This window comes from Malaclemys terrapin, chromosome 16 (assembly GCF_027887155.1).
Source record: "Malaclemys terrapin pileata isolate rMalTer1 chromosome 16, rMalTer1.hap1, whole genome shotgun sequence".
In the NCBI taxonomy this organism is placed as follows: Eukaryota; Metazoa; Chordata; order Testudines; family Emydidae; genus Malaclemys; species Malaclemys terrapin.
This window is the reverse complement of record NC_071520.1, coordinates 13,146,454-13,172,288: the sequence shown is the minus strand read 5'-3', so window position 1 is coordinate 13,172,288 and position 25,835 is coordinate 13,146,454. Positions and strand designations below refer to the sequence as shown.

General features: G+C 44.9%; 2 protein-coding genes across 11 annotated transcripts in view; one reads left to right on the top strand and one right to left on the bottom strand.

Annotated features, from left to right (window-relative positions):
- Window positions 1-105: 105 nt before the first annotated feature.
- On the bottom strand, window positions 106-25,313 carry KLHL22 (kelch like family member 22). Of its 7 annotated transcripts, none has more exons than XM_054006450.1 (8): window positions 21,531-21,613; window positions 18,659-18,938; window positions 16,036-16,201; window positions 13,998-14,716; window positions 8,384-8,576; window positions 6,300-6,533; window positions 1,136-1,208; window positions 106-601 (listed from the first exon to the last, which is right to left on the bottom strand). In XM_054006450.1, the coding sequence occupies exons 2-8, from the start codon at window positions 18,883-18,885 to the stop codon at window positions 423-425; spliced, it is 1,791 nt and encodes a 596-aa protein (XP_053862425.1). In that variant the 5' UTR covers window positions 18,886-18,938; window positions 21,531-21,613; the 3' UTR covers window positions 106-422. The 7 variants fall into 7 exon arrangements, 6 of the variants coding, with proteins under 6 accessions (XP_053862425.1, XP_053862424.1, XP_053862423.1 ...); XR_008442523.1 differs by having other exon boundaries at window positions 579-601; window positions 1,136-2,741; XM_054006449.1 differs by lacking the exon at window positions 21,531-21,613 and adding an exon at window positions 25,133-25,313 and having other exon boundaries at window positions 511-1,208.
- A 276-nt stretch (window positions 25,314-25,589) lies between these two features.
- The window catches only part of MED15 (mediator complex subunit 15), a 45,048-nt gene continuing 44,802 nt past the window's right edge, over window positions 25,590-25,835 (top strand). For 2 of the 4 annotated variants that reach the window (XM_054006157.1, XM_054006154.1), the window contains exon 1: window positions 25,591-25,743. In XM_054006157.1, the coding sequence (XP_053862132.1) occupies window positions 25,676-25,743 (68 nt within the window). In that variant the 5' untranslated portion in view covers window positions 25,591-25,675. Of the gene's footprint in view, window positions 25,744-25,835 lie in introns of all 4 variants that reach the window. The other 2 variants (XM_054006155.1, XM_054006156.1) reach the window with 2 other exon arrangements.

The following is a 25,835-nucleotide window of genomic DNA, read 5'->3' as shown; positions in this document are numbered from 1 at the left end:
GTTACTGGTGTAACTTCACTGACCTTAATGAAGCAATGAATTTGGCCCTCCAAGTTTTAGGTTGCCACATTCTGGTAGGGAAAAAACAATAACCAACAAAAATAATAACAATAAAAAGTTCCCACAAGGATTTATTATTTCATTTGTGAACAAATGGTATCTGTAAAAGTTCATCTGATTAAAGAGATTACCATAACCAGTACAAAGATAATTTTTCTAGAAGTCTTCCACCTTGTTGACAAACCCTGCAGTATAGTAATTCAGAAGCGGGAGTCAGATCACAGTTTCTAAGCCTGTTATGACGGCTGCATGCCCAGATGGGAGAAGGGTTCGAACCAACGTTCTTGCTGCTGTCACTGCTACAGCACTCACTCAATCTCACTGCGTGACAGCGGACTGACAACTGACACAGGGGACAGACACTAGGTTGTATCTTCCTGGCCATTAGATTTTATGCTGACAGGAGCATTACAGAGGAACAAGGAAGTGATTTCATGCTGAAAGTCTGAAGCAAAGGAGCTAGCCAAGCTAGATCTTTGGTGCTTCCTTTGTCCATGCTGTGGGTTAAGAAGCGGCCCCTTCAAAGGACAAAAACCTCTGCCTTTTAATTGAAGAAAAAAAAAAAAAGAAAGAAAGTTCTTTGGTTGCTTTCACACTGCTGCTTTGTGGTAAATAGAGAGAATGCAGAAGGCCTTTTGTACCGAACATTTAAGTTTCCAAATGTTTAAATATTGATTCAACGTATGTTATACCAAAGACATTAAAAAGTTTCTAAACAATTTCCCCAAGCCTTAATTTCCTTCCCGCCCTGAAAAAAAATCCTCAGGTCCTTAATCTTCACTTGAATTATCAAATTCCTCCCAGTCTGACACACTCATAACCTCAGAGGCAAAGTCTGGGTGATGCTGTAGTCGGTCTGGGTTCCATTCTGGAGTCCACCTCTCTGTCTCCATTAGAATAGCCCTAGGCAGAGTGAGGACACAGGCAGCCATCCCAGAAATATCATCCTCCAACTGGGGACCTTCCTCCCAGCAGTCTTTCTCAGCTTCATAAATATGGACATAGTCCATCCGGATCCCTCGATTGTGGGATCTGCCCCCCAAGACATAGATTCTATTGGCTAAGACAGCAATACCTGGCTCTCCGTGCCCTGCAGGTAGAGGGCACACATTTGCCCATTGATCAGTACTTGTGCTGTAGCAGGCAACCTGTAAGAATATAAAGAAATAAAAGAGGCAAGGCAACTTATTCCTTTAAGAAACATTAAAAATTTCTACATGGAATGGGTGTCTGCCATTGTGTACAATATTATTATTACATAGTTGTACAATATTATGACACAATGGGTATTATGTGTAAATGTCAAAGATCAATCCCAACATTGCTAACTTTTTCACTACTGATTCATTTTAGTAGAAATATCTAACAAATGTGTCTCAATTCTATGCCACCACAAATGCTAAAACGCAATTGCTCCCAATCAAGTGCTAACACCTCCACCTTCCTCAAGACACTGTCTCTGAAACAGTTATGCATTTAGTACCAACGCACTTGACATATCAAAAAATCAAAAAGTGTGGGGATAGTGTAAAATTGAATTAAAATCAAAACTATTGAATGATAATTGACTTAATTTCATATTATTCGTTTAAAAACATAACAATTCTTTTAGTTTTAATTAAGCTGCTGCAGAGTTTCTAGTCTGCCAAACCAGAGTGCTACAGAATTTAGATTTGCCTTGCTGGAAAATACCCAGAGCGCTTAGTTGCTATTGCCAAGGCACTGCCCAGTTGAATGTCCACCACCGATTTTTTTTTTTTAATTAAAAGAAGCCAAAAGGACTAAGGCCTTGGCTACATTTGCGAGTTACAGCGCTGTAAAGGCTCCCCCCCAGCGCTGTAACTCACTCTCCGTCCACACTGGCAAGGCATTTGCAGCGCTGTATCTCCGTGGTTGCAGCATTGCACGTACTCCACCACTCCGAGAGGAATAGCAAGTATTGCGCTGCTGCTGCAGCGCTGCGGCACCAGTGTGGCCGCCCAATGCTCTGGGAATGGCCACCAGAATTATTCGGCAGTATCCCACAATGCCTGTTCTGGCCACTCTGGTCATCAGTTCAAAGTCTACTGCCCTGGCCTCAGGTAACCAACCATGTGACACACCCTTTACATTCCCCGGGAATTTTAAAAATCCCCTTCCCGTTTGTTCAGCCCGGCGTGGGGTGGAGTGTTATCAGCGAATCTTTCCAGGTGACCATGCCTCCATGCGCCAAGCAAGCCCCAGCATGGAGCAATGGCAAGTTGCTGGACCTCATCAGTGTTTGGTGGGAAGAAGCTGTACAGTCCCAGCTGCACTCCAGCCGTAGGAATTACGATACCTTCAGGAAGATCTCAAAGGACATAATGGAAAGGGGCCATGACCGTGCAGGATTAAAGTGAGGGAGCTGCGGAGTGCCTACCGCAAAGCCCGCGACGCAAACGGCCGCTCGAGTGCTCCCCCCGCGACCTGCCGATTCTACAAAGAGCTGGATGCGATACTAGGGTTTAACCCCATCTCCCCTCCGAGCACCACCATGGACACTTCAGAGCCGATGGCGGGGGGAGGGGGAGAGGAGGAAGAGGAGGAGGAAAACGGGAGTGATGGTGGTGGGCCGGATGGAGACACCCCGGAATCCCTGGAGCCATGCAGCCAGGAGCTCTTCTCGAGCCAGGAGGAAGGTAGCCAGTCGCAGCGGCCGGTACCTGGTGGAGGACAAACAGAAGAGCAGGTTCCCAGTAAGCGGGTTTTTTTTCCCCCGGGAAAGAATTTTTTTGGTGCGGGCTCTTTGGGAGAGGATGGTTAGGCATGCATGCCTAGATGCGGAATAGTGCATTGATGTGGTTTATCACATCGCGGTAATCGGCCTTGGTAATCTCCTCGAATGTTCATCCAGAATGTGTGCAATGTGCTTGCGCAAGTTTATCGGGAGAGCCACCGTGGTCCTTGTCCTTGCCAAGCTAACGTGTCTGCACCACTGTGCCGCGAGGGGCGGGGGGACCATTGCTGCACACAGGCAAGCTGCATATGGGCCAGGGCAGAAGCCACATTGCAGTAGAAGACCCTCCCTTGCTTCCCAGGTCACCCTCAGCAGCGAGATATCGTCCAGGACTAACTCCTGTGGAAAATGTTGGGACAGTGTTCAGTGTAGGTGCCCCCTGAAGCTGCTGGCTCTCCCCAAGGCACAGAAACCCAGAGGACAGTGCAGCCCTGAAACAATCAGTCCCCCTTACTCACCATTTTGAGGCTCCCGTGGGATGTGTGCGCTTTGTTTCGGATGGGAAAATTATGCTATTGTGTAGACCCTGTGTGTTTTCTACTCCTTAAGTGTGGGGGGAATCATTACTCTGTCTGGTATAAACAATACTGCCTCTGTTAAACGTTGCATTTTGCCTATACAGCTGCATCAACCTTGAGACCTCAGCCGGCCCTCTTATCGCCTGCTCAGAGACTGCAAAAATTCAGGAAGAGACCGCAAAAAAGCAAAGACGACATGCTGCAAGAAATGATGCGGCAATCTATTAAAGAGAATGAGAAAGCACAGAACTGGAGGGAGAGAGAAAGCAGGATCCGCCAGGAAAACGCAGCGCACCGGCGGCAAAGCACCGCGCACCGGAAGCAAAGCACTGATAGGCTCATAAGCATCCTGGAGCACCAAGCAGACGCTATCCAGGAGCTGGTAGCCATGCAGAAGGAGCAGTACCACAAACGCAAACGCCACCCTCACCACCACAGCCCTTGTCCCAAAACTCTTTCCGTTGTGCCCCACTGTCACCTCCAACCCACTTTCCCCAACTTCCGTGTTCTTCACGCCACCCGCTGCCTCCAACACCAGTATCTTCACCACCCATTCCTGAAAACCACGACCCTTACCCTCTGCACTCAACCCCCATCACCATGCAGTATAGCTGTCCTGAAGTGCAGCACTCACTGCACAGCCCACCCGACAGGACATACGTGAATCTGTGATTGTACTGTTCCCCACTCCACCCCCTTGTTTCTTTTCAATAAATATTTTTTTTTTCTTTTCAATAAATGGATTCTTTGGCTTTGAAAACATTCTTTATTATTGCATAAAGTAAAAGACTCCTTAGCCCAGGAAATAAACAGGCACTGCAAGTCTGCTTGTCTGCTTAGCAAACACTGATTCCTAAAGATTGGAACTACTGCACTTCACTCCCGTGCAGGGCACCAGATATCACTGCTGGTTTTCAGCCTCAAATTGCTCCCTCAAGGCATCCCGAATCCTTGCAGCCCCGCGCTGGGCCCCTGTAATAGCCCTGCTCTCTGGCTGTGCAAATTCAGCCTCCAGGTGTTGAACCTCGGCGGTCCATGCCTGAGTGAAGCTTTCACCCTTCCCTTCACAAATATTATCGAGGGCGCAGCACGCGGATATAACCGCGGCGATGCTGTTTTCGGTCAAGTCCAGCTTCCCATACAGAGATCACCAGCAGGCCTTTAAACGGCCAAAGGCACACTCCACAGTCATTCGGCACCAGCTCAGCCTGTAGTTGAACCATTCCTTGCTGCTGTCAAGGCTCCCTGTGTAGGGTTTCATGAGCCATGGCATTAACGGGTAAGCGGAATTCCAAGGATCTCAATTGGCATTTCAACTTCCCCTACCGTGATCTTCCACTCTGGGAAAAAAGTCCCGGCCTGCATCTTCCTGAACAGCCAAGTGTTCCGAAAGATGCGTGCGTCATGCACCTTTCCAGGCCAGCCTATGTTAATGTCAATGAAACGCCCACGGTGATCCACAAGCGCCTGGAGAACCATAGAGAAATACCCCTTCCGATTAATGTACTCTGATCCTAGGTGGGGTGATGCCAGAATAGGAATGTGCGTCCCATCTATCGCCCCTCCATAGTTAGGGAACCCCATTTGTGCAAAGCCATCCACTATTTCCTGCACGTTACCCAGAGTCACGGTTCTTCTGAGTAGGATGCGATTAATGGCCTTGCAAACTTGCATCAACACGATTCCAACGGTCGACTTTCCCACTCCAAACTGGTTTGCGACCGACCGGTAGCTGTCTGGAGTTGCTAGCTTCCAGATTGCAATAGCCACCTGCTTCTCCACTGGCAGGGCAGCTCTCAATCTCGTGTCCTTGCGCCGCAGGATGGGGGCGAGCTCCTCACACAATCCCATGAAAGTGGCTTTTCTCATCCAAAAGTTCTGCAGCCACTGCTCGTCATCCCAGACTTCCATGACGATGTGATCCCACCACTCGGTGCTTGTTTCCCGAGCCCAGAAGCGGCGTTCCACGGTGCTGAGCAAGTCCGTGAATGCCACAAGCAATTTCGTGTCGTACGCGTTATGCGGCTCAATAGCATCGTCAGAGTCCTCACCCTCACTCTCACTTTGGATGTTAAGGAATAGTTCGACAGCCAAACGTGACGTGCTGGCGAGACTCGTCAGCATACGCCTCAGCAGTTCGGACTCCATTTCCCGCAGACAGATCGCGCTGCACAGAAACCGTTGAAATATGGTGCCAAAGGTGGATGGAAACAAAGGGATTTCTGGGATGCGAAGCGATGCATCACGGGGCATTGGGACAGGACCCAGAATCCCCCGCACCCACGCCCCCTTCCCACAACCCACAGCGCCAGAATGGGAAAAGGTGCTCCGTGGGATAGCTGCCCATAATGCACCGCTCCAATAGCGCTGCAATTGCCGCAAATGTGGCCATGACAGTGAGCTGGGCAGCTGTCAGTGTGGACAGACTGCAGCGCTTTCCCTACTCAGCTGCATGAATTCAGGTTCAGGGCCGGCTCCAGCTTTTTTGCTGCCCCAAGCACAGCGAAGAGAGAGAGGGAAAAAAAAAAAAAAGCCGCGATTGGCAGCACTTTGGCAGCTTCATTCTTCGGCGACAATTCGGCGGCTGGTCCTTCCCTCGGAGAGGGACCGAGGGACCTGCTGCCGAAGACCCAGACGTGTCGCCTCTTTCCATTGGATGCCCCAAGCACCTGCGTGCTGCGCTAGTGCCTGGAGCCGGCCCTGGTCAGGTTTAGCTCACAGCGCTGTACATCTGCAAGTGTAGCCAAGGCCTAAGAGTTTTAATGTTGGTGGAGTCAAGAGAATGCATGCAGGGGTGGGAGTAGTAAGTAAAGCACTGCAATGTTTGTCAGTTAGATGGAGGAGAAGCAGCCCAGTAGTTAGTGTGTGGCTGGTAGTTTTGTGTTTATACTCAATGGGAGGAAGGTATGATGACACAATGCGAGTGTCACGTGTCCCGGCAGGAAATAGCCATTACATCATCTCACCTGGTGAACATCTCTCCTATAGCCAGAGTCATTGTTGCTACCTCCAATCACGTACAGCTTTCCCAGGAGTGCAGCCATTCCATGCCAGGCACGTCTGACTGGACCATCAGCTAAGCTGTCCCAGCGATCAGCCCCTGGATCGTAACAGTGTAGTTCCTTCAAATAATCATCTCCTCTCCTCCCACATGTAATATACATCTTTCCATCCAATGGTGCTCCAGCATGTGCGTACACCTACACCATCACAAAAAAAGGCAAAAAGGGGAATAACAGGTTTCATTTTTTGTGTTTCCTCCAGCTTCAAGCACAGTAAGTATGGAATATAAATCTCCTGGCAATACATGACATCAGAGATGGTGTCTTCCTCTGATTACTTAGAAGCCAACATTTGGAAGGATTCTATGTACGCTATTGTTCCATAGGTGTGAGGATCAGTTCTTGAACTGAAATTAAGTAGAATTGCTCCTGAATTAGCACCTCTTCAATACCATTGCTTTCCTCCCTTGCCTTTTTTGAAGCCCTGTGTAGAAATTAAGTCTTACAGAAGTTTTAACAATGTTATCAGAAAGGCAGAATAGCCTAGTGGATAGAACTTGAGCAAGTCATAAGACCTGGGTTCTATTCCCAAACTGATTTGTTATTTGTGACCTCAGGCAAGTCATTTCACCTCTCTGTGCCTCCATTCCCCATCTGTAAAATGGGAATAATACTTACGTGTTTGTAAAGTGACTTGAGGTTTTCAGATAAGAAGCATTGTAAAGTGGTTTTATTTTGTATTGTTAACCTGCTACAGTAGGATTCAGCATAAATTTCTTGAAAAGGTTAATTAGAATTTTACTTCTCTTTCCTAGCCAAAATGGTCATCAAGAACTTTTGCATGAAGTTTTAATTTATGTCCTCCTTGTTTTGTGAGAGTCTGTTAGAGACCTAAAAATAGCACTTCTTGGCTGGTTAAATAGAAAACTTAGAAGGATAAATACAATGTAAGCGGCTGTTCAGTGTCTTATCTCAAAAGAGTGCAGTGGTCTCAATTTAGTTCACCGAGAGCTGATGGCCACATCACATAAACCTCCACCATCGGCACCCTTGTTTGAAAGTCACATCACATAAGCCTCCACCATCGGCACCCTTGTTTGAAAGTCACATCACATAAGCCTCCACCACTGGCACCTTTGCGTGCAGTCTCAGAACAGTGGCCAAGGACTGAATGGGCCATAGAGACTGACTTACCCTATCACCCTAGAGGTACTCCTTTCAGATCAGGGCTGAGATGGGGGAAGCTTGCACTACTGCTGCCCAAGCTGTATCCATTCTGGGAATAAACAGAGGCCTTCATTCTCCAAGGCTATGAATCAGGCACCTTTCACCAGCATAAAATTAAATGTTAAATTTTTTTGTAAACAATAATAAACTTAACATTTACAGGGGGAAACTAGTAAGAAAACAGGAAGACAAGAACCGAATTTCAATGGGAGGTCATACGTACATTGTCCCTGGTACTCATACACTTAGGGATTTTTTCCCTCTCTGCCCATACCAGTTTTGGGCTTGATCCTGAGACATATAGAGCACCTGCAACTTTGACTAAAACTGATGGGACTTGCAGGTTCTCAGTACCTCTCTGGATCAGACCCTACATTATTTAAGAACTACTTTTCTTTGGAAAGTATAATACAAACTTCCAACTTCTATGGAGCTGCCACTTCAGAACATACCTCTCAACCATTCTCACAGAAAGGTATACTGGCTTAATATTACACTCAAACTAACCTCTGTCATGCACATAGGACGTTTACCTTGATTATGTGCAAATGCAAAATTAATGTCTCAATCTGATTTAATTTTTAAGGCCTTGCATTTTATATCAGTTAGAGAGAACATACCCATGACAAAGAAGCAGATCGAGTGATATTTTAAGCATCCTTCTTACTATTTTTTGTGCCATACACAGAAGAGACTGACAGCCACCAGAATTTTTGCAGATTGAGAGGTATGCTTGAGAAAAGTAGCAAAAAGCATTTAGGAAAGATGAAGGCAAATATTAAGGGAGCTTATTAGCGTTTCCTGGCATGTGCATTCCTTACCTCCTTCCTCAGCGGTGCCATGTATTCCCACGTGTTGGTTTTTGGATCATACCTCTCTACCTCCCTTAGGTCTTCATGATAGTCTCGCCCTGCGACAGCATATATATATTTGTCCACAACACAGACACAGAGGTCAGCATGCTCTTGCTGCAGGGACTGGATCTGGAACCATTTGTTGTGTCGTGGGTCGTACCTTGCAAAGGAATATGACCAAACTGGGTTACCAAACACAAATCCACCACAGAGTACTGAGACATGGACACGGTCATTGCTGGAACATGGGTTAGCACCACATAGATCTAGACCAGTGCCTTCTCTTTGGCTCAAATTCAGCTTCTCTGTAAGTAGGTGCAATTCACTAGAGTGAAATTTGGCCATTCATATAAAAATATATTTATCAGCTAAGTTTTTATTCTATTTTGAAGGAGAATGCATTAGCAAACATAATCATGTTTCAGAGTAGCAGCCGTGTTAGTCTGTATCCGCAAAAAGAACAGGAGTACTTGTGGTACCTTAGAGACTAACAAATTTATTAGAGCATAAGTTTTCGTGGACTACAGTTGTACACGTCTACTGTTTCCAATATCCTTTGCACCACTGCCAGTCTACATACCATCAACCTTGTTAGTTTGCAATGATTCCACAATGTGAAAATTGGCTAATAATAGCACAAAGATTGTACCTGGGAATTCGAGAGGTCAGGAAGGGCATGAACATTTGGAGCTTCTTTGATTTGTTCCGGTATCTGCTGGTAAGAAGGTACTTGGACACTCTGCACCTCATATTCCTCATAGTAGTATGAATATAATGTAATTATGACAATTATGATGCACCTTGTACAGAATGTGTCATGTGAGGTCTCATTGGAAAAGTTATGATTTGCTGAATTCGATTATCCTATTTGGAGTCATGTATCATTTTTGTATCTGGAGTTATGAATATTGACTTTGTATCTGTATTTCAAATGTGGTTACACCTGGATGACATCCACTAGGCAAGATGCTTCCAGTCTAGACAGCTGATTGTGAAGGGCCCATTCAAGGTAATGGTCCATTAAGGAAAACGATAGGCTTTGGGAGAAGCTTATCCTGCACCTGGTGAGCCTTCCCAAAAATGCTTCAGACAGCCTACGGAGAAGGGCTGCTATGACTCAGCAAGGCATGCAAGGGCATATGACCAGACCACATGATAATGAACTCCATTTTGGTACCTGTATTCTTCCACAAACTGGGCCGGGAACTTAGCTTGGAACAAAGAGTTCCTACCATATGGAAAGGCTATAAAAGATGGGGAGTGACATCACTTCTGGGCCTCACTCCCTACACAAGAGCACACCTGATGAACAAAGATTAAAATGGGAGAAGTACTGGTCCCAGGTTAAAGGGATTTCTAGCTTGTGTATGGCAACTAACAAAATCATTCAAAGCCCAAGATTTGGTGGTGATGGGGGACTTCAACTATCCGGATATATGTTGGGAAAATAACACAGCGGGGCACAGACTATCCAACAAATTTTTGGACTGCATTGGAGACAACTTTTTATTTCAGAAGGTTGAAAAAGCTACTAGGGGGGAAGCTGTTCTAGACTTGATTTTAACAAATAGGAACTCGTTGAGAATGTGAAAGTAGAAGGCAGCCTGGGTGAAAGTGATCATGAAATCATAGAGTTTGCAATTCTAAGGAAGGGTAGAAGGGAGAAGAGCAAAATAGAGACAATGGATTTCAGGAAGGCAGATTTTGGGAAGCTCCGAGAGCTGATAGGTAAGGTCCCATGGGAATCAAGACTGAGGGGAAAAACTGAGGAGAGTTGGCAGTTTTTCAAAGGGACACTATTAAGGGCCCAAAAGCAAGCTATTCCGCTGGTTAGGAAAGATAGAAAATGTGGCAAAAGACCACCTTGGCTTAACCACGAGATCTTGCACGATCTAAAAAATAAAAAGGAGTCATATAAAAAATGGAAGCTAGGACAGATTACAAAGGATGAATATAGGCAAACAACACAGGAATGCAGGGGCAAGATTAGAAAGGCAAAGGCACAAAATGAGCTCAAACTAGCTACGGGAATAAAAGGAAACAAGAAGACTTTTTATCAATACATTAGAAGCAAGAGGAAGACCAAAGACAGGGTAGGCCCACTGCTTAGTGAAGCGGGAGAAACAGTAACAGGAAACTTGGAAATGGCAGAGATGCTTAATGACTTCTTTGTTTCGGTCTTCACCGAGAAGTCTGAAGGAATGCCTAACATAGTGAATGCTAATGGGAAGGGGGTAGGTTTAGCAGATAAAATAAAAAAAGAACAAGTTAAAAATCACTTAGAAAAGTTAGATGCCTGCAAGTCACCCGGGCCTGATGAAATGCATCCTAGAATACTCAAGGAGCTAATAGAGGAGGTATCTGAGCCTCTAGCTATTATCTTTGGAAAGTCATGGGAGACGGGAGAGATTCCAGAAGACTGGAAAAGGGCAAATATAGTGCCCATCTATAAAAAGGGAAATAAAAACAACCCAGGAAACTACAGACCAGTTAGTTTAACTTCTGTGCCAGGGAAGATAATGGAGCAAGTAATTAAGGAAATCATCTGCAAACACTTGGAAGGTGGTAAGGTGATAGGGAACAGCCAGCATGGATTTGTGAAGAACAAATCATGTCAAACCAATCTGATAGCTTTCTTTGATAGGATAACGAGCCTTGTGGATAAGGGTGAAGCGGTGGATGTGGTATACCTAGACTTTAGTAAGGCATTTGATACGGTCTCGCATGATATTCTTATCGATAAACTAGGCAAATACAAATTAGATGGGGCTACTATAAGGTGGGTGCATAACTGGCTGGATAACCGTACTCAGAGAGTTGTTATTAATGGTTCCCAATCCTGCTGGAAAGGCGTAACGAGTGGGGTTCCGCAGGGGTCTGTTTTGGGACCGGCTCTGTTCAATATCTTCATCAACGACTTAGATATTGGCATAGAAAGTACGCTTATTAAGTTTGCGGATGATACCAAACTGGGAGGGATTGCAACTACTTTGGAGGACAGGGTCATAATTCAAAATGATCTGGACAAATTGGAAAAATGGTCTGAGTTAAACAGGATGAAGTTTAACAAAGACAAATGCAAAGTGCTCCACTTAGGAAGGAAAAATCAATTTCACACATACAGAATGGGAAAAGACTGTCTAGGAAGGAGTACGGCAGAAAGGGATCTAGGGGTTATAGTGGACCACAAGCTAAATATGAGTCAACAGTGTGATGCTGTTGCAAAAAAAGCAAACATGATTCTGGGATGCATTAACAGGTGTGTTGTGAGCAAGACACGAGAAGTCATTCTTCCGCTCTACTCTGCTCTGGTTAGGCCTCAGCTGGAGTATTGTGTCCAGTTCTGGGCGCCGCATTTTAAAAAAGATGTGGAGAAATTGGAAAGGGTCCAAAGAAGAGCAACAAGAATGATTAAAGGTCTTGAGAACATGACCTATGAAGGAAGGCTGAAAGAACTGGGTTTGTTTAGTTTGGAAAAGAGAAGACTGAGAGGGAACATGATAGCAGTTTTCAGGTATCTAAAAGGGTGTCATAAGGAGGAGGGAGAGAACTTGTTCACCTTAGCCTCTAAGGATAGAACCAGAAACAATGGGTTTAAACTGCAGCAAGGGAGGTCTAGGTTGGACATTAGGAAAAAGTTCCTAACTGTCAGGGTGGTTAAACACTGGAACAAATTGCCTAGGGAGGTTGTGGAATCTCCGTCTCTGGAGATATTTAAGAGTAGGTTAGATAAATGTCTATCAGGGATGGTCTAGACAGTATTTGGTCCTGCCATGCGAGCAGGGGACTGGACTCGATGACCTCTCGAGGTCCCTTCCAGTCCTATAATCTATGAATCTATGAAAAACTTGCTGGACTACTTGTATATTGCTGATTCAAATCCTATCTAGTATATTGGGCTTAGTTTGTGTTTTTATTTAATTTCCTAGGTAACCAGCTTTAATTTGTTTGTCACTTAAAATCTATCTTTCTGTAGTTAATAAACTTGTTTTATGTTTTATCATAACCCGTGGGTTTCTGAGTGAAGTGTTTGGGAAAATCTCAGCTTGGTTAACACAGGGTTGTTGCATATCTTCCCCACAGCAAGGGTGGAGTGAACTCTATTAATGAGCTTGCACTATACAGATCCCAGTGCAGTGCAAGACAGTATAATTCTGGGTTTATACTCCAGTAGGAGTGAAAGGCTGGGGAGCTAAGAAATTGGCTGGTGCTTATATAATTGATCCTTGAGTAACTTAGGTAAAGCGCTCAGGTAACTCAGTTGGGTGTGTGGCAATTGCATTGGGGGATAACAGTCCCTGGAGAGGTGGCTGCGTATCAGCAGAGCAATGTGAGAAAGGCCAACCTAGTTGAATTGTTAGGGGGCACAGAGGTTCCAACGGCTTCAAGACTGCACCCCGGGGGGATGACAATCCATCACAGGTACTTCAACCTTTTCAACTTTAGCTTTCACCCCCAAATATCAATTCCAGATAAAATATGGAAATCTTCATTACAGGAGCAGCCTGAATGCAGTCGCAGGAACTTAAATTCATCTTGCATATGACAAACAAGAACAACTGGACTAAAACCTATAAAAAAAAAAAATCACTAGTTTGCACACAAAAGGATGTTGTCAGACACAGGGCTTGTAATACACCTGTTTAACCACGTAATGGGCATTAAAATCTAGAAAAAAGCCTGATCTCAATGGAACTTAAAAAAACCTCCAAAACTGTTACCAGGCTCAACTGTAATTTTTTAACTTAAAATTTAAGACTTTTTTTTTTTACATCATTATTTAGTTGTGATTCAATCTTGGGAAGTAGCAGGATGCTCATTAATGGCATTCCACACACCAATTCAAAATAATCAACCGATGGTACAATTGTGTTTGAAGTGTTTCATAGCTGTGCTCCTTAAATCACTTGCCTTTTATATCAGATTTGCATACACTACAACTTTGAATTTTTGATTATCCTAATTCACTGCTGCAGACCATCATTCTGACATTTCCCCTCTGTCTAAGAAGGGAGGAAGAGTTCTCTCTTCAGAAACAGTTAACGAGCTTCCATTCCTGCCCTATTCAGGCAAACACATAAGACTTCATACTTACATACAGTAGCACATCTGACTTCAAAGTGCTATACAAACATTAACCTAATTAAGCCTCACAACGACCCTACAGGGTGGTAAATATTATTCCCATTTTACAGATGAGAGAAGGTAAGAAAATCAACCGAGGTAACAGAGGGAGTTTGTGTCAGAGTCAAGATCAGCACACAGGAGTTCCTGGCTCCCAGTCCCGTGCTCAGAACTCAAGAATATTTTACAACAACTCAACAGAGCTGTTGTGTAATGTTGCTACATTTGCTTTCCCCTTTGTGGTTGATTAGCAAATGAAACATGCACAAACAGAAAGCTTCCTCCTTTAGAATCAGGTTGGTCTTCCTTAGTCCTTGCACTTTCTTTCAATGAGGTCTCAGTACAATTCCCAACTTTTCTGGCCCGCTATCATGTGCGCTGCAAAAGTGACTGCCCGACTCAGGGAATAGTAATTGGCTGGTAAAAAATAATGGTGGCAGAAGTAGTCTCCTCTTACCTCCAACACCTGGACTCTGCTCGAAAACCTCGCACGTTGTTATCTCCCCCAATCAAGTATACAAAGTTGTTGAAAACAGCGATTCCTTGGTTGGACATTCTGGGGGCTAATGCAGCAGTAAAGTGCCTCCACTCTCCCAATACGGGGTTCAAGTACTTGGCTTGGTCGCTGAGGGCTGTGGATGGAGTAGAATGCATCCCTCCAAAGCCCACTACACAGTGGAACTCTGATCTCACCTGTGTCTGTGAGCTTTGAAGCATGGGCTGAAGACATTCATTCTTGTGGTACATTAGTGCATCGGCTACAGTCTCTCTTAATGGACATGGGCTTAATTTGTCATGGAGCCTTTGCAGGATCTGGAGCTCCATCAGGGGGAAGCGGACTGTTTCCAGTAGCTTAGGAGGCTCCATCAGTGAGACCTGATCTGTCTCTACCTGTTCTAGGGTGTAATGGTACAGAAGCGCCCCTTCATAAACCTCATTCTCACAGTTGACCTCCAAGAGGTTGCTGCTCAGTAGGGAGTAGACCTTCTCCAGGGGTAGCTGGCGGTATATCTCTGTCTTTGAGAAAGCTACAAAGTTCTTGAGAATATAGGAGTCCAGCTGCTCACTCAACTGATTCAAGTCAAAGAGGTCCGCTAATTTGTATACATCCAGGATGTTCTCTTCATCCACCCAGGACATGAGAAAATCACAACAGAACTTAATGACTTCTGGAATCTACAAGAAACAAAGCAGATTTTTTTTTTACTGAAATAAACAAATCTTGTCTTACACTGGAGAGACCAGATTCATAAGAGTATGGAAGACCCAAGCTGAGGAAGTTGTAATAAATTGCAGGGAACACCTGTCACCAAGAAGGCGGACAGTGGTCTCTGGCTGTTATCAGTACTGGCTGGAAATAAAAACTGATAGATTAATTGAGTACTGTTGACCATGGCTTTCACCAAAGATGACGTGAATATGATCCAATGTGGGTTTGTAGATGAACAGAATATAGTTCTTCTGTTTCCAGACAGATTAACCGGTATGCAAAAGGCACAACAGGATAGTAAACTGAGCTGTATCATTCAAATGCAGAAGAAACCTTTTGCAAGGAAATCTAATGTATTTTACATAGTTTACTGAGTACAGTATGACATTGCTTCTGGACACCAGGAGATAGCAGAAAAGTTCTTTGCTATACATGACGAACTTCTGTTGACTCCACAAAGGTTAATAAGAGTAAATGTCTAGTGAGTATGTAATCTAATACCACAGCATGTATAGTGTGGGAAATAAAAAGCAAAAACTGTCTTGATGGCAAAACAAGAGCCACTGTACTTGTAGCAACTGGGATCACAGTTCCATCCATAGTGGGTCTGTGAATCAGCCTTTATACTGCAGATGGGAGCCTGAGAGGCTGCAGCACCAATACAGTTTCAGAAGAAGGAAGTTAGGTCCTTCAATGTAGATCATAATGTAGGAACTCTTAACAGAATCTCCCTTGAGGAGTCACTAAGCAGGTAAGGGGTTACTGAGCACATCAGGGAAGTCAACCTCTATAAAAGAGTCACACTAGATAAAATGGTGAAAAATTATAAGCAAACACATAAAACTACTTATATAAACAACACATCCATCCAAACCCAGTTTATACACATCTCTAGCTATTTACAAAGCCCTGGCCTACACTACAAACTTACGTTGGTTTAACTACGTCACTCAGGAATGTGGAAAATCGACATGCCTGAGCATCACACCTAACCTCCAGTGTAGACGGTGCTATGTTAACGGGAGGGCGGGTGGAGTAGCATCTTCACTAAGTGCTGCAGCTGCATCACTGCAAGTGCAGACAAGCCCTTACTCCACAGTTTAGGGCACTCAGAAAAAAGTTTTAGTCAAATCCACATATATAGACAGAAAAGCCCCTGCCCTTTACTCCCCCTCTATTGTGTTTGTTCACCTCTTCAACCTCTCCCATTTATTCCCGAGTGTCCCCATTCCTTATTGGTCCCATTTTTCCCTGTGTCTTCTTGCTCCATCTCCCAATCCCTCACCTGAAGTTGGCAGGCAGCAGTTAGCGTTTCTTGTACATTGTTCAGGCTGAGTTCCAGTTCAGAGGTGTATATGAAGTTCAGGATTTTACACATAGCATTGAAGGAGACTCCATGAATACGAATCTCTTCCTGTTCCATCTCTCTTAGACCACCAGCAAACATTCCTCTGTAGAAAGAAAAAGGTACACGCTACACTGGAGATGTACCAAAGCTATGTACAGTTCAACCCAGCTTAGCCATATTGTTCTGGGGACATCCAAAATACTCAGTCAGATGGCTAACTGGACAGATAGCTTTGCAAAGCCTCCATGCCTTTTCCCAAATCCAGTACTCCAGGAAATATGCTGGGCTATACAGTTTTGGAACTGGAAACCCAGAACACAGCCTTTTCAGAATGCAATAAAGAGACACCACCTAGCTGGCTCTGAAAATCCAGAAGGCATAGTTAAGCTTTGGTTAACCAGTGCTTATCTGTACACATATTCTCCCTGTGCATCCATGCATTAGTTTAACCTTATAAATTGCTTCCCCATTAAGCACTGGGAGCCCCGTAAAACATAAAACCCTCCCTCACTGAAATAATTAAAAATAAATAATTAAATACATTAAGTAAAAGCAAATAAGAAGGCATAAAGGCTCCTGCATCCCCCACTGGGATCATTGTCTTTAAAGATTTTAGTGTTCATGTTATAAGCCCTTGTTTTTAAAGAAGTTTAAAATAGCCATTGAAGTGTGCTAGCCTAGCAACAGTGCTTTTTTGCTACAAAGGACCCATCGATTCAGATGCTATTGTGTTCTCTTCCAGAAAGGGCTGGGGTGATAGAGAAGTGAATGCACTCAGTTCGAAGGTGAACAAGCCCATTAAATGTCTACATTGCAGGTCTGACAGACTCAAACATGTTTAAGCCCAATTCCCCCTACCATCCACACAAAGCCCTCAGGCATGTGTCTCTATGAGGGAAGGGACAGCTCAGTGGTTTGAGCATTGGCCTGCTAAACCCAGGGTTGTGAGTTCAATCCTTGAGGGGGCCACTTAGGGATCTGGGGCAAAATCAGTACTTGGTCCTGCTAGTGAAGGCAGGGGGCTGGACTCGTGACCTTTCGGAGTCCCTTCCAGTTCTATGATATATATATATATATATATATGGACATAGTTCTACGTTCCCAGCACATGCGTTTTATGGCGAATACAGGTATAAGCTCTTGTTTCACTGTATCACACATCTCTGCCCTCCCTCTTTGCGACAAAGACACAGCTAAGGGTTCATGTGGGATAGCATTGATGGACTATCTCAATAATTCCTGGTGTGTGTGTGTTCTGGCCTAATTCCCAAGTTCCTACTCACCTCCCATGCACCATAAGCAACCCCAATTTCCAGAAATCAGAAATCTGTCAATGCGGTGACTGTGTGGACAAGCCATGGGGCATTCATAAGCAAGCTTGACAAGCACAGCTCCGCAGGCATGAATGGCTGGACACAGGTACACTACGCAGTGTAGACATACCCTTAGCTGCTAGGAAGGGAAAGGAGTGCTTCACGTCATTCAACTGCAACCTACCCCAAAGCAGTGTCGATGGGGTCCTAAGGAAGTCCCATGCAATCCTTGTCTAGAAAGATGATGGCTGTTACATCAGGCTTTGCGGGTTGAAGAAGTAGGAGTTGTTTGAAGTAGACAGAATCTTCAAGTGCACCATCAGGAATGCAAAGAAACCAATTTGCTCTAAACGTGCTCAGAGCTGAAATCTGGGAGTGTGTTTTGGATCAGTGTGATATTACTCCAAATGAGATTGGTTAAAAAGAATGACTTGTCCCACTTTTGGGTGCCACTCACTAGAACTAATGTGGTTTTGGAACTGAAAAGTTGCGGGACATTAAATCTATGATGCGAGATGTGACTTTTCAGTTTTTAATTTTTAGGAACTAAGGGCTGCTGCAACTCCCCTTAAAATCAATAAAAAGACTCCCATTGACTACATCAGGAGTTGGATTGTCCCTCCCAAGTTACATCAACAGCACTTAGGACCATTACTTCCCACAACATGTTTTATAACTTGCTATGTATTATGAAATTACTGTAATGGGCCAAATCTTGTTGGTGCCAATAGAACTTTAACAGCTCTGTAGAATGCAGTGTCGTACTTCTAACGAATGGGGCACGTATAAAACAGGCACCGCTATGTCCTCCAATTATTATGGGTTCTGAGTGAAATGGAGGCACCTGGAAGCAAAACTAAATGTGGAATAATGCGAGATTAGCTTTATTTTTAAAGTCATACAAAAGAAAAATGAACAGGGACAAATTAAATATTTTAAATGCATTCAACTCATCTTAAGGGTCTGATTTTAAATGCACAAGGATAAGGATACTCCAAGATACGGCTGAATTTCTATTTCTTTCATTCCTCCATGGATAGGCCTCCAGACTGCAATGGGCAGGCATTAAAGTGTTGTGAATAAAGCATGGTATGCCACATAGTACAACTTGGGAAAGGACGGGGAATCCGAGGGGAAGAAAGATGGAAGTCCATCCACAATTCAGAATTTCTTTTCTTTTTCTTTTGCTGGTTTGAGTCATATTGAGAAAGATGTTGGTTACAGATTCACAGTGACACTGGACTCACCTGAAATAGTCACATGATGCAGCTAGAAGTATCCGATGAGCTTCGATAGGTTTCCCTTCCACTACCAGGACTACATCAAAAAGGATGCCACTATCTCGGAGAGCTACCAGGCCACTGAGTAAGGACTGGGAGTGCTCTGCACTGCGGTAAGTGTTGCTGGTGCACTGCTGGAGGGAGGGCTCCAGGGGAGTCTTGCATGGCTGAGTCAGCTCTTGATCCTCTGCCATCACAAGCAGAAATGCTCAGTACCTTACAGCCACCAGTTATAGCCAGATGAATTCTGTGAGACAACATAAATAGCAAAAGTTTGTGTTTGCTGATTAACAGCATTTTAACTCTTCTCACAGTCAGCAAAACACACCAACCCTTAAGTACAATGGAGAGACCTTAAAACGCGGTTTTACCCAAATGAGATTATTTTGGATTTACACCAAGAGCAGAGTTTGGTGCAAAACGTCGCTTTCATTTACCAAATTCCCAGCTGCACAGTGTTCTTAGATACCTTTGGTGTAACAGAAGCTGCAAATTGAGTCCCCATCTTTAGTTTACCAGGGTAAATCAAAGGGCTTGTTTTGTTGTATTTTTTCTTGTCTGCCTTTTTACATCAGCTGAGCACATTTCCACAAATGCCCCTTCTTGGCCCAAGGCTAAGTTCCCTACACGCACGGCTAATCAAGGAAAGGAAGGAACTAAGGCGATTGGAGACTATATTGGCCTTTTACAACTTTGGCTATGAATTTTCAGTGCTGTGAGAGCACGCTTTTGCAGTTGAAATTAGTAACCTTCTAGAAAAACAGTGCCAAAGTGGGAATATAAAGACAACTTTCAGGAAGAACTGAACTTCTAAACAATTCCCAGTCTCTAGAATCAGTGGAACATTTAAAAGGGAGAAATCTCCATGATACAATATTGTCTAAACTACATTACTCCCACAGCTCTACATTTTACCTATATAGTATTTACTGCAAAATTATGCTGAGAAAATTTGAAAGCTGCAAATTGGGATGTGCAGGGCTGTGGCAGGAGGAGAAGGAGGTGACTTTCCCCTGCTCCAGGGCTGCAGTTGCCGAGGAGAGATGGCCCTCCTTCCCAGCCTCAGCTCTGTGGCTCGGGTGGCAAGGGAGAGAGCCCACTCCATCCCAGCCCCAGCGGGGAAGAGAGGGCACATCCATCGCATTAGAAAGGTAAGACTAGGGATATTCAAATATGAATTGTGTGCTTTTATTTGTAGAACAAAAAAACCTTGAATTATTATTAAGGGTTTTTTTTTTTATATAGCGCTATTATCCAAAGCGCTTTACAATAGTTAGGTAACGGTACAAACAACATTTGGAAAGATCATTAAGTGAGACCCGCAGCAATTTTCAAGTGGTCTGTGAAAAAAAAGTTTCAGAACCACTGCTATAGATCATGGGAAAAATCTTGGCTCCACTGAAGTTAACGGCAAAACTCCCACTGAATTTACTAGTGTTTACCATCCCAGTCGCAAGGTACACAGTCCAGATAACGCAGGATAGCATAGTTAACAACCCTATTGCATGACTGCTTTGTCAGGACTTAGTCCCAAGGGCCACTATAGTTTCATCACTACTAGCTACATTAGTTTTGGAGCTAGAAACTCAAAATCAGAACAGCACATGGTCAGCAGTCTGGCTAAAGAATCTTCTTTGCATTTAGAACAATGGAATCCAGTCTCTGCTCTACCAATAGAGAGCACTACAGGCATCTGAAGAAGTGGGTTGTAGCCCACAAAACCTTATGCTCAAATAAATGTGTTAGTCTCTAAGGTGCCACAAGGACTCCTGTTCTGTTTGCGGATACAGACTAACCCAGCTGCTACTCTGAAACAGGTAGGACTGAGATTTGACTTTTCAATGAGATTCCCTTCTATATACTCTACAAAGAAAACAAACCACCACCTGTAGCAGTGGCTATCAAAGCCCCGGTCAACTGACTAGGGTGTGGGGCTTGCACTACATGGCCAAAGACAGCACCGTAGACATTCCCACCTGGGCTGGAGTCTGGGCTCCTAGCAGGTGTCAGAGTCCAGGTTCCAGCCCAAACTGTGGCTTTGCTTTTCATGGCACCTGAAGGACAACGTTGATTGCTCATTCACCTTTAACCTCTATGCCTTTATCCTAATTGTCGTTGTAACGATACTTCTAAAGCTGTGGGAACAGCACTGCAGAAGACTTTATGTTTCCTGTGGTGAATTAAAAGCGTTCTCAGACTCACTAATGTCAATAATAGAAATGGCTTTAAGTGGTCATTTATTTGATCCTTGTTCCCACAGGCAAGACTAGAGCGAACCAGTACTGCTATTGGCTCCCATCAACGCTTTGAGCACGTCTCAACTCTAGAAAAAGAAGCAGCTGTGTTACACGCCAGCAGAATGGAGCGGACAAGGAAATAGCACAAGGACAGCTGCACACCAGTTATTCAGGTCTCGCTTCCTCACCACAAAACACACCCAGATGTCTCTCCGTGGCAGCCCCTTATCCAGCAAAGGGTGAGGAGGGCTGCAGGGTGAGTGGGGAAGCACCAGAAGACGTGGGGCTAAAATATCGGGGGGGGGGGGGGGGGATTCCGTGTACTGGACAGCAGGCTCGCGAGTCAGTTACTCCGGTGTCGGGGGGCAGCACACCGCGGTGGGGGCCCCGTGCAAGGGCGCCCGCGGGGGGGGGTCTCCCTATCGGTGGGGGCAGGGCAGCAGCTCAGTCAGGGGGTGCTAGTTGTCAGGAGTCCCCCACCCCCCACGGCGGGGGCCTTGGAGCCAGCCCCCCAGAGCAGTCACCCCCCTCCCCGAATCCCGCCTGGAAACCCGGGGAGGGCAGAGGGCGCCCCACCTGGACCCAGCCCTGCGGTCACCTACCGGCAGCGGCGCCCCCAGCCTCGCGACAGCCCCGCCGCCTTCTTCCAGGGTCATCTTCGCACAACCATAGAGTCAGGCCGGAGCGCCCTTCCCACGTGACTGAACAGAGGGCTACGCCCACAAGCCCTTCTTAAAGGGGCCCTCACCAATTGCCTCTCTCTGGCTGGCTGGGTAGAGATCTGCCGGCTTGTAGATCTATCTGGACATCTCTCGTGTCTTTCGGATAGGCGTCTGGCACATTTGCTCTGGTTAATGCAGTGTCCCAGTTCCATCCAAAAATGCACTTAATCTTAAAAGTGCTGCCAGTGCTAATAGGTCAATGACCAGCAAAAGAGAGAAATGTGGATGACTTCTCCAAAATCAAGCATGATGCAGTGTAACTGCACCTACATGCACCATAACCCACTTCTTTTCCTCCAGAAGAGATTTATTACCGGTAACTTATTTGTAAAGGGAGGAAAAGGGTGCAAGGAGTCACAGAAATCTTCCTAGTACAAAACTATCAGTCCCTTGGCTCTGATAAACATTAACTTGCCAGCTGTATAATGTATTTTATCTTCCTGCTCTATATTTTTCAGAGTATTTTCACTATAAACATATTAGCATGCTGTTGTCCGCCATCCACAGCTTTCATAGCTTCTCCCTCTGTTCTACAAGTGACTAGGTCCACCACATTTTCACAGATGAATGATATGTGTGGCTGCTTATTTCAGAAAATCCACCACTGTGCACTGATGTGCAATTATAGGAGTGGATTTATTGAGACTGAGGTCATCTACATCGCTAAGGGATTCTCTATATGGGAGGTTTACTACACAGTAATTTTAGTTTGGGCGCATTGATTAAAATGACCTTGGTACACACAATGCAATTCTTAAAGCATACTAACTTGCCAGTTAATACATATCATAGAATTTACTTTGAAAGTTAATTAATTGCTTGTTTGTGTGAACATATTGTTTAATCACGCTAGCCTGGCACAGTGGTTCTCAACCTTTCCAGACTACTGTACCCCTTTTAGGAGTCTGATTTGTCTTGCGTACCCCCACGTTTCACCTCACTTAAAAACTACTTGCTTACAAAATCAGACAAAAATACAAAAGTGTCACAGCACACTATTACTGAAAAATTGCTTACTTTCTCATTTTGTCTGTATGAAATTTTAGTTTGTACTGACTTTGCTAGTGCTTTTTATGTAGGCTGTTGTAAAACTAGGCAAATATCTAGATGAGTTGATGTACCCCCTGGAAGACCTCTGTATACCCCTAGGGATACACATACCTCTGGTTGAGAACCATTGGCTTGGCAGTCATCCAACTTGTATCCCACTGCCCACACTGCTTTCCATGACACCAGAATCTATCAACTCTGTATAGTCTTAATTATTGTAATCATCTCCTGTCTGACCTCCCATTTCTAGTCTGCTCAAAACGCTACTACTTATGTCCTTTGAACACTTTCATTATCTTCCTTCCTTTTACAGCATCATATCAAGTTAGGCACAACTCCCTTAGTCTCCTGTGAAAACCTCACCGCTTAGCTATAATTCTATGATTCTAAGTTCCTCATAAAAAGTCTATACTCATCACACTTTTCAGGATCAGTCCCTTAGTCTGAATGTAAGTAATTGCCACATAATTGAGAGATAAAATAGCTTATTAAGAAAGTAACATCAGTAGAACATGAGAGAAACCCCTTACCAAATGAGGGAAATGGTAGCTTGTGTATAGGGGTTTATAGTGCTAAGAAACTGGCACTTAGGAACATATAAGCACACAGCCTTGCTCTGCCCCTTCTCTCCCCCTGAGAAACCACAGCTGCTGCTGGACTAGAGCATCCCACCTACATGCCTGAATTGAGACACTCCAGTGCTGCACTCAGCAGAGAGCGGAGTAATACTCACAGTCTCACAAAGGTGTGCTAACCAGTTTCACCTGTGTGGGTTTTTTTGACTGCCTGATCACTTGTATTAATGTTTATCTCACTGTCTGAAATTTCTCAAGCCCTAGACACTACAGTGACTGGTCCTATCCACATGTGTCTTACTCCTAAATGTGCTGCTGTTGCTAAGTGAACAACCAGCAAAGTGAGAACAATTTGGTTGACATTTCCCTTATCAAATATGCTCCGAGGTGTGCCACGTCCCACTCTACTGCCTCAGAGATTAATTCTACAGTGTCTTATTTGAGCCAGAGAAACCTCATAACCTCGTACCTCTAACTTGCCTACCCAGGGAATGTATTTTCATGTCCTTTTCCACATCTTTCTGTGTATTATAATTACAAACATATTAACAAGCTGTTTTCTGCAGCTATAGCTCTGAAAGCTTTGTATGCTTCCCCTTTGTAATATGCAGGTGCCCATACTTGCCACATTACCACAAGTGCAACATGCATGGCTGCTTGTCTCAGAATATTTGCCATTGTACCTTGGTGTCAGAGTACAATTAGTCTACTGAGACTGGGATGATTGCTCCCCACACTTTAAATTGGCTCTAAATTTCATCCTGATTCTGTTTGAATCAACTGGAACTTGCATAACTACGTTTTTACTATGAAAAGTACGTGGAACCTGAACTATAGAAATACCACTGATTGCTGCTCCATAGGAATGTTTCTTAATTGTTAGGTCATCCTTTGGTTCTTTCCTTATGCTTCCATTTTCAGTTTTCCATTTAAATGAATTATAGATGTAAAAGTCATATGAAGAAAATAATTTCAATTAACCTGAAGAATTTCCTTCTCTTTAAATCTTTCTGAGGGGCACCTGGTGTGTCTCCATCTAGCCTTAATTTCTGTAACTGGCTTGTCTGGCTTCCATGTCTTTCACCTCTTCCTCCTGTAGTCGGTTTAAAAAAATGAGGCTGCCCAAAGTAAACTTCCCATCCCATCACTCCATCAGTGTTTCTTTAATCTTTTCATTAGCTACCTGTCTCTTATAACATCCTATTAATTTTTTTCCTCATCTACATAAAGTCCGTCATCATCTTGCCTCATATAGTAAACCTCTGCTCCATTTTGCCTGCTCCTGATGCCTTTACTAGATTTATTACTTTATTCCTCTGACTTTTCCCATTCTTGATCTATGAAGCAAGGAGGCAAATATGTAGTGCTGTCTAATGCACAAAGTAAATAAACAAAAAAAGAAATGTTCCCCTCTAATCTAGTAGTTATAGGAATCATAAGCTCTGGTTCTGCAAGCACTTATACATATGCTAAATGTATGGAGATGAGTAAGAGGTGATGTTACTTGGAACAAAGATCCTGTGCTTAACTTTAAGCCTGTGTGTAGTTCTAGTGAATTTGGTGACACTACTCATGTGCTTAGTTAAGCACAGGGGCCTATAGTAGGTACACAATTGTCAAACAGAATAGTCTCCTATTATTATTTTTGTAAATGAAGGCTTTAATTCTGAAGCCATTTAGGAGGCCAGCAGCAAAGTGGCAGGACATGACAATGCCCTACACAGCTTCACTCTGGCTATTGGGAAAGAAAATATTGAATAGATGGACTTGACTTAATGCATTCGTGCAGGCTGCTCTGTCTGGGCAAACCCTTACATCGGTGTGAAGCCCCGCTGAAGTCAATGGAGCGCTGCATACCTGCAGGACGGGAGCTTCGTGGAGTCGCTTGTCGGGCTAAGGCCCAAACCTCTCTTGCCCTTGGGATTGAAGACAAAATAAAATTCTCCTAGGAAACTGCGCATCGCTCAACTCCCAGGGCCTCGGATGGGGCTGCCGCACTGCGGGACTAAGGCCGCACTGGGGCCATGGGCTCTAAGCAGCCTCCCTTCCGGCCTAGTGCTGCTGAGCAACCGGGACCGTACTGCCCGGAGCTCGGCTACCTCTGAGCCTGGTCCACACACAGAACTACATCTCCCACCACGCATCGGGGGGGGGGGGGGGGCGGGCATGTGAATGTGGAAGCAGCAGGACTACGTTTCCCAACATGCATCGGGGGAAGAACGGTTAGCGAGAACGAGGCCAAAGGAGACTTCATTTTCCAGCGCAGTAGCGCGCCCCCTGCGCCGGAAGTTGATGTCACTTCCGGGTTAGCCTGTGGCGGATCGTCGTCAGCGGCGGAGGGAAGCGCGGCGGCGGCGGCTGGGGCTCGGGCTCGCGGCGGCGGCGGTAGCAGCAGCGGGGATGGACGTGTCTGGGCAGGAGACCGATTGGCGCAGCGCGAACTTCCGGCAGAAGCTGGTCAGCCAGATGTGAGTACGGGGCCCCGTGGGGACGCGGGGGCGGAAGCGGAGCAGCCTAGGCCGCAAACGCGCCCTACTTCGGCTGCCCGGGCCGGGAGACT